We start from the raw sequence: 11,995 nt of genomic DNA, 5'->3' as shown, positions 1-11,995 counted from the left end.
CAGAATATTTCCTTTTACATTTTCAGTGTAGTGTAGTAATTGTTACAAACAAAAGATTATGTGTAAAATACATGTAAGTTATAAAACATTATAGCATTATGAAAGCTCCTATAAAGACAATTTAATTCAAGAAATAGAAGTTACCAATAACTGATACCTACTACCCAGAGGGTCCTTTTACTCACATTCATTCACTCCTCTCCAATGAAACCATTTTCTTGAATTTTGCATTTGCCATCGTATTGCTTATAAAAACACTTTTATCACATTTTTACATAATCAGCATATTGTTTTGTTTTGCTTATTTTGAACATTATGAAAATATCCTACTATACATAATATTCTGGGATTTGCTTTTTTTTTTACTCAACATTATATTTTTAAGCTCTTTGGGTTGTTTCCATGTTTGTTGGGGGTTTTTTTTTGCTATTGCCAACAGTGCTATTTTCAATATTCCTCTATTTGTCTCCAATTGCCCTGTTAAAGAGCTATGGGTTATATATCTTGTAATGGGATTGCTAAATTTTGAGTTATCCAAAGATATAACTTTACAAAAGAGGGCCAAATTGTTTCCCAAAATTGTTGTGCCCAATTACATGTTCATAAGAGGTGTCTAAATGTTCCCATCAATTGGTTTTTTTCTTTTTCTAACAGTTGATATTTTTTTTTTCTTTTTGCCAGTTTAGTGGGTAAAAAATATTTCTCTGTAGTCTGTAGAAATTTGCACTTCTCTCCTCCCTAATGTTTCTTTCCGTGTTTTTATTGCATTCACTTTTCCCAGTAACACCTTTTGTTAATTTTTCTCTTGACTTTTTCTAGTGAATGTAAGAATTCTCATATCATTTGGTTACTGGTCTATTGTCAGTTATGTCATTGCAATATCTTTTTGCAGCTTGTGGTCTGTCTTCTCTATATGTGGTGTTAATTTTAACGTAGTCAGGTGTATCAGTCTTCCGTTTTAATATTAACTCTTACTGATATCTAATTTTTAAAAATTGTTTCTTACCCAGAGGACAGAAAGATATTCTACATATTTCTTTTACTTTAACTTAAACATTTTTTCAACTTAAAAAATTGGGGGGGGGGCTGCCTGGGGGGCTCAGTCGGTTAAGCAACTGACTCTTGATATTAAAAAAATTTTTTTTAACTTCTTGAAAAATCTCAAACTTACAGAATAGTCGCCAGTGTAGTATAAAGGACGTTATTTCCTGAAAGCTTGAGGGTAAGTAGTCAACCTGACGCCCACCATTCCTTAATACTTAAACATGCATTTTCTTACGATACTGCCATACAGTCATTAACATTAATGCCATAACAATACATTGCTAGAATCCAATCTTCAGCCTCTATTCAAGTTTTGCCAAATGTCCCAGTAAAGTTGTATGGAAAGAGAATCTGGTTCAGAATTGCATGTTGCATTTAGTTGTCATGTCTCTTTAGGCTCCTTGAATCTGGAAGAGCTTCTCCTTGAATTTAGTTATCTTGGCACTTTCAAAGATTACAGGCCAGTGATTTTGTAGAATGTCCCTTAATTTGGATTTTTCTGATGTTTCATGGTGATTAGACTCAGGTGATGCATTTCGGTGACTTTTTCAGGGACATCCCAGAAATCATGCTGTGTTCTTACTGCATCTTATGAGGTGCAAATGATTTCTCTTTGTCCCATTATTGCTGTGCCATCACTTTGATTACTTGTTAGGCTTCTCACCTTTGTTATCGTTTTCTCTTGAAAAATAGTAAATATTTTATGGGCAGGTACTTTTTTTTTTAATATTTTATTTATTTATTTGACAGAGAGAGAGACAGCGAGAGAGGGAACACAAGCAGGGGGAGTGGGAGAGGGAGAAGCAGGCTTCCTGCGGAGCAGGGAGCCCGACGCGGGGCTCGACGCAGGGCTCAATCCAGGACCCTTGGGATCATGACCTGAGCCGAAGGCAGCCGCTTAACTGACTGAGCCACCCAGGCGCCCCTATGGGCAGGTACTTTGAGACTATGTCAATATATGGTTCCTTAGCAAACTTCCAATTTATTCTTTTGTTTATTTATATCTGTGTGGACTTGTATTTTCCTTTTTCAAATCAATTGAGTTATAATCTATTACTAACTTGCCCCAGATTTGGCCGCTTGGAACCTTTCCTAGCTAGCTTCCGTGTTCCTTTCTTTCTTTGAGCACATCCTTACTTTCTGGTCCAGTGACATGCCCATGCTTATCTTGTATTTCTGTTCCAGCTCTGGAATCAAGCTTTTCCCTAAAGAGTCCTGTTTCTTTTTGCTGAGGAATGGCCTTTAGGAGTCACTATCTGGCTGCTGGGCATGCTCATTCCTATATCCAAGGTCATGAAGATTTACTCCAGTTTTCTTCTAAGAGTTTTATAGCTTTAGCTCTTACATTTAGATATTTGATCCATTTCGAGTTTATTTTTGTATATGGTCTGAGGTAGTAGTCCAATTTTTTTCTTTCATGTGGAAATCCATTTGTTCCAGCACCATTTGTTGAAGAGATTATTTTTTCCCCACTGAAGAGTCTTTTGAAAATCAATTGCCCGTAAGTGTATGGACTTATTCCTGGACTCTCAATTCTATTCTTTGGTATATATATCTTTTCAGAGTTTCTGTGGAGGGATGGGCCCTTGGAGTTCTCCACTCTGCCATTTTCTCTGACATCGCTTTATCCTTAATTTACTAACTTATTTAATGCATCTCCCTCTATACAACCAATCTCCCATACTAGTTCCATTTCCTCACTCCACTGCAGGCCAGCCCTTGACTCAGGCAACTTTCTTACCCTACTCGTGCTCCAAAACCTCACATTCCAACATCCCTCATGTGGACACCCTCCTCGCCCTGCTTGGTCTCCAACACCTGATGTCAGACTGCACCTCTGCATGAAAACACTTCTCATCCCTTTGAAGCTTTGACCTCCCACACTGAGCCATCTCCCTCTGGGGACGTTCTGCTCACCTTGCCTGAATGCCCACAGTGGGCAGCTGCCAGGAAGGGACACCCAGACTCTGACAACCCACGCTGGGCCCCATCCTGTGGACGTCCTATTCAGACTACGTTTTTAGTCTATATTCAGAAACAATTCTCTCAACTCTATTTTCCAATTCCTCCATTATAATTTTCATGTTTGTCAACATATTTTAACTTCTGAGAGCTCTTTTTTGTTCTGTGACTTTTGTCCATCCCGTCCTGTTCTTATTTTATAGCTATTATATCTGCTTGCTTCTCTCAAAGGATGCTGATTATATAAACAGGAGATTTTTTTAAAAAGTTTTCTTCTGTTTCCCAGGCCATTTCTGTTTTCTTCTCACTCGTTTTTCTATTTATTTTGTATTTACTCTTTGTGTTGGTGGTCTTCCTTAAACTCCTGGTGATCTTTGTTTAACTGCATTTAAGAGTAAAGCAATATAATGCTAGTTGCTACTTCTTTGTATAGGTAAAGCTTTTAGACTTCATTTCAGGGGTTTAGGTGGGAAGCAGCTATTTGCTGAAGGACCCCAAGTGTCAACACATAAAGGCTTACTTTTCTGAAGTTTTTTCCCTAAAGAAAAAAACTTAATTTCCTGTCTTTGGCTCAGATGCTGGAATTTTGCACTGGAGGAGGTGGGTGATGAGCCTCAGTACATCTTTGGAGACAGAGATTCTTACCTGACCTCCCTCTCTCTCATTTACATTACTCACATTTGAGCTCGTGACCTCTGCTATTATAAATTTTGTTATTTAAGAGAAACTTTGCATCACTGTCAAGATTCTCTTGTCTCTAGCCCATTATGTTCATTCCTGTTCCCAGGTGTTTATAAGAACATAGCATTGCTCTTGGGGGCCTACCCAACAGTCATCCCCAACCACTTCCCCCTTGCTTGTCCCCTAACATGGGTGTTCATTTTGCCAGAACACTTAAAAGCTAAGAGTGCTCACGTGTTCAAGTGATCCAAAAATGACAAATACAACAAAAAGTGTGTTTGCTGGGGAGCTTCTCAGAAAGATTTTTTCTTCCATGATTAAAGGCAAGAGGTGAAGGAGGAGAAAGAAACTGCCCCCACCCCTTTCCTCACTTCCAGCCTTTGAATGAGAGTGTATGAGGACACACATGATGATTGAAGCCGTGGAGTCCATCTTGGCTCATGATGGAAAGGCCAAGAGCATCACAGAGTCACTGAAACAGTGTCTTGATATCATTGGGACATGGGTCTCAGCTGGCTCATTGGCTTTGACTCCCTGGTTTTCTGAATCACCTTTTTATCCTCCTCTTTCTTTTCTTATCTCCCATCTCCTTTCCCTTCTCCTCTCTTCTCTTCACCCTCCCACATCTTTAAGGGTTTTTGAAGCTGGGATGGGATGGGTCAAAGACACAGGCAAAGTTCCAGACCCTCAACTGCCCTCATTAAGTCTTTTCTGAAACAAGATGGGGTGTGAAGAAACAAAGGAGCAGCTCCCCCTCTGTTTATTCTCTCCACCCTCCCATCTCCCCTCCTCCTGTGGCCAGGACAGCCTTCATCTGTAGGCCACTCTCCTGCTCTTGTCCTCCACTGGCTTCTCATGTCCTATAGGATAAAATCTAAATTCATTAACCTGGTTTCTCAAAGCTCTCCAGAGTCTGATCCCTGCCTCCTCTCCACCCTCATCCCTCACCACTTGCCCTGTGCCCTGGCCTTGCTGAGGCACTTGGGGTTCCTGGAGTGTATGCTGTGCCATTTCATCTCCGGGCGTCTGTTCTTCCTGCCAGAAACACACTTCTGCCCACAGGCATGAACCGCCCCTTTGTTCAAATGTCACCTCCTCTGAGAAGCTTTCCCCTCTCTCCCAGGCATGGCTAGTGGCTCAGCCCTTTAATCTTGGAGCGTCCCCCAGATAGAGCTGTTTCCTCTTTGAAGTGAGTGCATTTATGTGTTTCTGCAACTGTTTTCCCCACTAGACTGTGAGTTGGTTGAGAGCAAAATGCATGTCTTATTTTGGTATCCCCAGCACTGAGCATAGAGGTGCACCCAGACATGCTCTCTGTGCTCTCTTGCTCTTCAAGAGGGACAGCTTCCCCTCACGCGAACAAACATTTACTGAACTTTCACAGTGGGCCAGCTAAAATACTCCCAAACAATAAGCCACAGTGCAATCAGTTGGTTTTTTTTTAAAGATTTGATGTATTTATTTATTTATTTATTTGAGAAAGAGAGCATGAGAGGGGGGAGGGTCAGAGGGAGAAGCAGACTCCCCGCCGAGAAGGGAGCCCGATGCGGGACTCGATCCAGGGACTCCAGGATCATGACCTGAGCCGAAGGCTGTCGCTTAACCAACTGAGCCACCCACGCGCCCCAGTGCAATCAGTTTTTTAAAACAGATCAATCATCCACAATCTCACACTGAGGAATCAACTTTGGGGTTGAGATGTGGTTTAGCAGACATTTTACAGACATTTGTGCCCCTTGAGAGGAAAAGTATATAAACTAGAACATACATGGGCTTTCTTATTGAGAGCTAAATCAGAATCATTAGGAATTAATCTAAGTAATTTAATCATTGTTAACATTGTTACAGCTAGTGACATCTGATAGTCAATGAGATTGGTAAAAACCTATTGCCTTCCCGGGCATTAACACAGGCTATTTTTACAAGTGGCTGGATTTTATTATTTTATTTTATTTTTTTAAAGATTTTATTTAATCATTTGTACACAGAGAGAGAGAGCACAAGCAGGGGAAGCAGTAGGCAGAGGGAGAAGCAGGCTCCCTGCTGAGCAAGGAGCCTGATGCAGGACTTGATCCCAAGACCCTGGGATCACAACCTGAGCCGAAGACAGATGCTTAACCGACTGAGCCACCCAGGCGGCCACAAGTGGCTGGATTTTAAAAAGGATTCAAGTGCTAAATATTGGGAAGAATTTTAGGTCTATAGCTTCTTGGAGCCCCTCTGGAAAACAGTGTGGAGGTTCCTCAAAAAGTTGAAAATAGAGCTACCATATGACCCAGCAATTGCACTACTGGGTATTTACCCCAAAGATACAAAAGTAGGGATCCGAAGGGGTACGTGCACCCCGATGTTTATAGCAGCAATGTCCACAATAGCCAAACTATGGAAAGAACCTAGATGTCCATCAACAGATGAATGGATAAAGAAGAGGTGGTATATCTATACAATGGAATATTATGCAGCCATCAAAAATGAAATCTTGCCATTTGCAATGACGTGGATGGAACTAGAGGGTATTATGCTAAGCGAAATAAGCCAATCAAAGAAAAACAGTTATATGATCTCACTGATATGTGGAATTTGAGAAACAAGACAGAGGATCATAGGGGAAGAGAGGAAAAAATGAAACAAGACAAAACCAGAGAGGGAGACAAACCATAAGAGACTCTTAATCTCAGGAAACTGAGGGGTGCTGGAGTGGAGGAGGGTGGGAGGGATGGGGTGGCTGGGTGATGGACGTTGGGGAGGGTATGTGCTATGGTGAGCGCTGTGAATTGTGTAAGACTGATGAATCACAGACCTGCACCCCTGAAACAAATAATACATTATATGTTAATAAAAAGAAAAAAAAATTATAGCTCTTATATGTGGGAGAAACCAAAGCTTTGCATAGTGATTTTATATGCCAGAGGGACTTCATTTTGCTAAGTATAACTATTTGCACTGAAAGAACTCAAACCAACCTGGAAATCACATGTAGACAGAGAGCTCTAAAAAAAATCACAGTTTTTATAGTACACCAAAGTTATAAAGCCAGGTAATTCCAGTTCTCACCAGTTCACCATAATAAGAAAATGTATGCACTTCCTCTACTAGTCCTTGTAGAAAAAGAAAGATCTTACTGAGTAATACTCATATATAAGGAGCACTAGAATTTTACAGATAGTCCAGTAGAATTGGATATGGATGAGGAATCAACTTCGTGGTCTGGTTGGCAGATAGGAAACAAAGTTTACAGGGTTTTGGTTTCCAAGGTCGTATACAAACATTTTCCTACCTATGACTTGCCCAAGTTAAGATCAATTAAAATTATTTTTTGAGATATCAAATCAGTGGTGTCGGTGATGCTGTGAGAGAGTTCATGTGCCGTGCAGACAAACTTGAAGTGGTTCTCAAACTGTGGCCCCAGGGAAGCAGCATCAGCATCATCTGAAAACTTGTTAGAAATGCAAGTTCTCAGGTGCCACCGAAGACCTACTAAATCAAAATTCTGTGTGGGGTTTCTGAGTTTCAACATGCCCTGCAGGTGATTCTCATGCATGCTCAAGTGTGTGAACCACTGTTCTATGAAATGGGTCCTTCCAAAAATCCCAGAAATTTGACTTCTTTTTTTTAATTTTATTTTTTTATTTTTTTTATTTTTTTGAATATTTTATTTATTTATTTGAGAGCGAGAGAATGAAAGACAGAGAGCTCGAGAGGGAAGAGGGTCAGAGGGAGAAGCAGACTCCCCACTGAGCAGGGAGCCCAATGTGGGACTCGATCCTGGGACTCAGGATCATGACCTGAGCCGAAGGCAGTTGCTTAACCAACTGAGCCACCCAGGCGCCCCTTCTTTTTTTTTTTTTTTAAAGATTTTATTTATTTATTTGAAAGAGAGAGACAGCGAGAGAGGGAACACAAGCGGGGGAGTGGGAGAGGGAGAAGTAGGCTTCCCGCTGAGCAGAGAACCTGAAATGGGGCTCGATCCCAGGACCCTTGGGACCATGACCTGAGCCGAAGGCAGACGCTTAACTGAGGCACCCAGAACCCCTTGACTTCTTTTGAAGAGACTCTGTCCTTTCTCATCTTGGCCTCCTAATCCTATATTTCATGAATCTCTACAATTTTCAATGTCCTTGGTAGGGTTTCTGTTTGTTTTTTGCCCTCAAGGCAGACCTCTCAAATAGTGTTTTGAAAGACTTAGCAACTTTTTAACAACTCCCATTGCTCCTTTGCCCCCAGTGGGAATCATTCCAGCTCTGCTTCCTGAGCCCATCCAATAGTTCCTCCCTGAGGATATGCCCTCTTCCCCAGGGTCATGCCCACGAGGATGCGTGTGAGGTGACGGAGGGGCTCCTCACCTGCCGATAGGTCAGAAATAATTGGGTTCTTGAAAATACCTGCTGGAGGGTGGGCAGAATAAATAGGTGACAGACTTGACGGTGACCAAAGTGTGAGGAGAGCCTCAGGAAGTAATTCAGGGGGAATACGGTGTTAAAACGGCGGCTTCAGTTTACATGTAAAACCCAGTAATTTTAGCAACTGGGCATAGAACCAGCCTTATGAGGTAGGGGCAGAGGACAAGTAACATTACTCAAAAACTCTCCACATAATCAATTAACTAATTTTTTTAAAAGATTTTATTTACTTATTTGAGAGAGGGGGAGAGGGAGAGCACAAGCAGGGGGAGCGGCAGGCAGAGGGAGAGGGAGAAACTGGCTCCCCGCTGAGCAGGGAGCCCCATGCGGGGCTCAATCCCAGGACCCTGGGATCACCAACTGAACTGAAGGCAGACGCTTGACCTACTAAACTACCCAGGCGCCCCTCAATTACCTAATTACTACATTAATTTGACAACGTTTATTGAGCATGTACCATATCAGAGTTGCTGTTCCAAGTTCTGGGGTTACTAAGATATGGAAATTACAATGTAGTTGGTTGGTGGGAGAAGATGGGACAAATAAATGATGATAAGCCTACAAATGAGGTGTTCTTAAAATACTACAAGAAGCCCAAGAAATGGGAATTAATTCTGCAGGGGAGAATGGGTGAAATGAGGGCCAGAAAGGGTGAGGTCCGAGTGAGAATTTTCCAAGGCGGAGAAGGTAGCGAACAGAATTCTAGGACACAAACATGGAAATGAGCAAATAGGTGGCAGGTTGAAGAAACTACAATCCATTAAAGAGCCAGTGGTCCTCGGAGGCGGAGACCCTGATGAGAAGGGCAGGCGGAGGCTTTGTTTTGACAGCCCACAGCCCATCTGACATGCTGCGTGCGTGCCTTTTGCACACATGGCAGGTAGGTGCTTCCACTGTGAAGGGATCTACGAATGTTTGGCCCCTAAGGACCGCTAGTTAGCGCGCCGCACTGCAAGAACGGGAGGGAGGCATGGGGTTGCACAGAGAAAGTTCTCCGGGACAGCTGCGCAGAAGGTGGACTGTAAGGAAAGCAAATGGATGTGGGAGATAAGAACAGAAAGATCTCTAGGAGATAATGGGCTGCACAGGCAGGTGGGAGAGGATGGGAGACTGAAGCCACCCCATGCGGAACCCTGCCCCTCCCCGCCCCCGTCCACCACCTTCCTGTTTCCCCTTCCTTCACCTGCTCTGTTCCTCCCTCTCCCTCCCTCTTCATCTTCCTTTAGTTCTTCATCAGTTTCCATTACTATTCCCACAACATTTTCCTTTCCCTTCTGCCCTGGGATTCAGTACCGCCTTCTGAAATTGTCATTCTTTTGGAAGAGTGCAGTCTTCTTCAAACAATATACTCGTCATCTATTCCATAATGTAATGAAAGTCCCCTATCCCTCTGCTTCTTGTGTTGCCTATGTTCTGGGGAGCCCCACCAAGTAAAGGAACACCTACACTAGGCGGTGGGGAACACTGGATATCCCAGGCGTCCAACCGTGTCCAGGGGCTCCTCTACTCAGACTACACGCCCTGTAGCCATTCACCCATCCCGCAGTCAACACTAAGTACTGACTGTGAGCAGGGATGGGCAAGGAGGAGCACAAATATATTGTGAAATTAAGACGTATGTCGGTAGGATCATATAGGGTTAGATTGCGGAGGGAAAACAGACAACATAAAAAGTTCATTAACATCATGATGTGTTAAATATTGTGTGAAAAGTGACTGGTAGAAAAATTTATTTGAGACTGGAAGAAGGAAGCATGTCTTTAGAGGAGGAGACCACCCAGAGAGTGATTATCATTTATTTCCAGGTACTGTTCTAGAAACTTTGCATGTGTCATTCTACTTAAGCCCTTAGAAAATGCCATAAAGTATTTTTATTCCTAACTTTCAGATAATGAGATTAAGTAAACTTAAACAAGGTCAAATCTTAAGAAAATGGAAGACCTGAAATTTGACTGATGTTCTATTGGACTCCAAGTGTCTCCCCACCACTATATCACAGGGAGTCTTTAAAAAGCAGGTTGCATATGTCTCTGGATGGCTTTAAGATATCTCATGAATGTATATTATAGCACCAACTTGTAAAATCTCTACAAAGCCATTTAATCGGCACCTAGTGATATGGTCTACACATAGGATACCCATCATATAGACCCGGACAGCTCAGTTTTGAGCTCCAGAGCACTAAAAGGGCAAATAGTAACTTCATGCGTTTATGCCTGTGGTTCAGTTTCTTTAGGAGTATGAGGAAGATGCCATGGAGTCAAAAAACCTCACGTGGGTATCAGAGTTTGTCTTCCTAGGACTCTCCCAGACTCCAGAGCTCCAGCTTTTCCTGTTTCTGGTGTTCCTGTTTGTCTACACCACCACTGTAGTGGGGAACTTCCTCATCATGGTCACAGTGACCTCAGACACCCGGCTCCACACACCCATGTACTTCCTGCTCCGAAATCTGGCTGTCTTAGACCTCTGTTTCTCTTCTGTCACTGCCCCAAAGATGCTGGTGGACTTCCTCTCTGAAAAGAAGACCATCTCCTACCAGGGCTGCATGGCCCAGATCTTCTTCTTCCACTTTCTGGGAGGCGCCATGGTCTTCTTCCTCTCGGTCATGGCCTATGACCGCCTTGTTGCCATCTCCCGGCCCCTCCACTATGTCACCATCATGAACACTCAGCTCTGTGTGGGGTTGGTGGTGGCTAGCTGGGTCGGAGGCTTTGTGCATTGCATTGCCCAACTGGTTCTGATGCTCCCATTGCCTTTCTGTGGCCCCAACATCCTGGATAACTTCTACTGTGACGTCCCACAAGTGCTGAGACTTGCCTGCACTGACATCTCTCTCCTGGAGTTTCTCATGATCTCCAACAGTGGAATGCTGGATGTCGTCTGGTTCTTTCTCCTCCTGACCTCCTACTCAGTCATCCTGGTGATGCTGAGGTCCCACTCTGGGCAGGCGAGGAGGAAAGTGACTTCCACCTGCACCACCCACATCATCGTCATGTCTATGGTTTTCATTCCAAGCATTTACCTCTATGCCCGGCCCTTCACCCCCTTCTCCATGGACAAGGCTGTGTCCATCAGCCACACGGTCATGACCCCCATGTTCAACCCCATGATCTACACCCTGAGGAACCAGGAGGTGCAGGCAGCAGTGAGGAGACTAGGGAGGCACTGGCTGGTTTGTAAAAGGGAGCAACAATGAGTAGGTCACTTCTCCTTGGCTTTGTTTTCCATTTGTAGAATGGAGGGAAAGCTACTGTATCTGCTGACTTCATAGCTTGTGGATATGTTGTGGAGGTCATCATAGAAGTGACTGAGTTTTGGGCACCTGGGTGACCCAGCCAGTTAAGCATCTGACTTGATCTCAACTGAGGTCTTGATCTTCGGGGTAATGAGTTCAAGTTCTGTGTTGGTCTCCACTCCGGGCGAGGAGACTATCAAGAAAAAAAAAGTGAGTGATTTTGAAACAAAGCAACTGACTCAGATTTTTAGGAAAAGGGAGAAAATCCTCTTTGGTGGCCTAGGTTTATGCTGAAGTTCTGAAACTCCTGCTACAATGAGAAGCGTTCTCATGGCTCCAGAAAGCCACACCCTTCTTTTCCTCTTCTTGGTGGATAGTTTCCTCTTATGAGGAGGCTATTTCCAGTGAGAGCAGTTCTAGTTTATGTGTTTTCCCAGCCATTTTTGGTCAGTGTCCAGAGTGTTAGAGGAAGCACAGGCCTTGAAGGCTTAGCCCTAAATTGAGAGCCCCTGACCCATTTGTTCCCAGACTGGTGACCTGGAGCAGCTACCTGGCCTCTCTTGAATGTATGGATTCTTCCTCCCCACACTGGCATAGTCCCAATAATCTCACAGATTTGTTATAAGATTCCAAAACATGTAGAAGAATATTTTATAAACCTTACATAGAACCT

General features: G+C 43.2%; 1 protein-coding gene across 1 annotated transcript; it reads left to right on the top strand.

Annotated features, from left to right (window-relative positions):
* The first annotated feature begins 10,341 nt into the window (after window positions 1–10,341).
* On the top strand, window positions 10,342–11,283 carry LOC123853530 (olfactory receptor 4D2). The gene has a single exon (XM_045888103.1). The coding sequence runs from the start codon at window positions 10,342–10,344 to the stop codon at window positions 11,281–11,283; it is 942 nt and encodes a 313-aa protein (XP_045744059.1).
* Window positions 11,284–11,995: the final 712 nt, after the last annotated feature.

The sequence above is a fragment of the Mirounga angustirostris genome, unplaced genomic scaffold (assembly GCF_029215605.1).
Source record: "Mirounga angustirostris isolate CCGP_5_RB_7025 unplaced genomic scaffold, mMirAng1.0.hap1 SCAF_17, whole genome shotgun sequence".
Classification (NCBI taxonomy): Eukaryota; Metazoa; Chordata; class Mammalia; order Carnivora; family Phocidae; genus Mirounga; species Mirounga angustirostris.
Note: the sequence above shows the minus strand (reverse complement) of the source record. Positions and strands in the feature narration are given on the sequence as shown.

Bases quoted from the DNA above. Each gene is read 5' to 3' on its own strand.
- LOC123853530 (XM_045888103.1), top strand. From the start codon at position 10,342: ATGGAGTCAAAAAACCTCACGTGGGTATCAGAGTTTGTCTTCCTAGGA.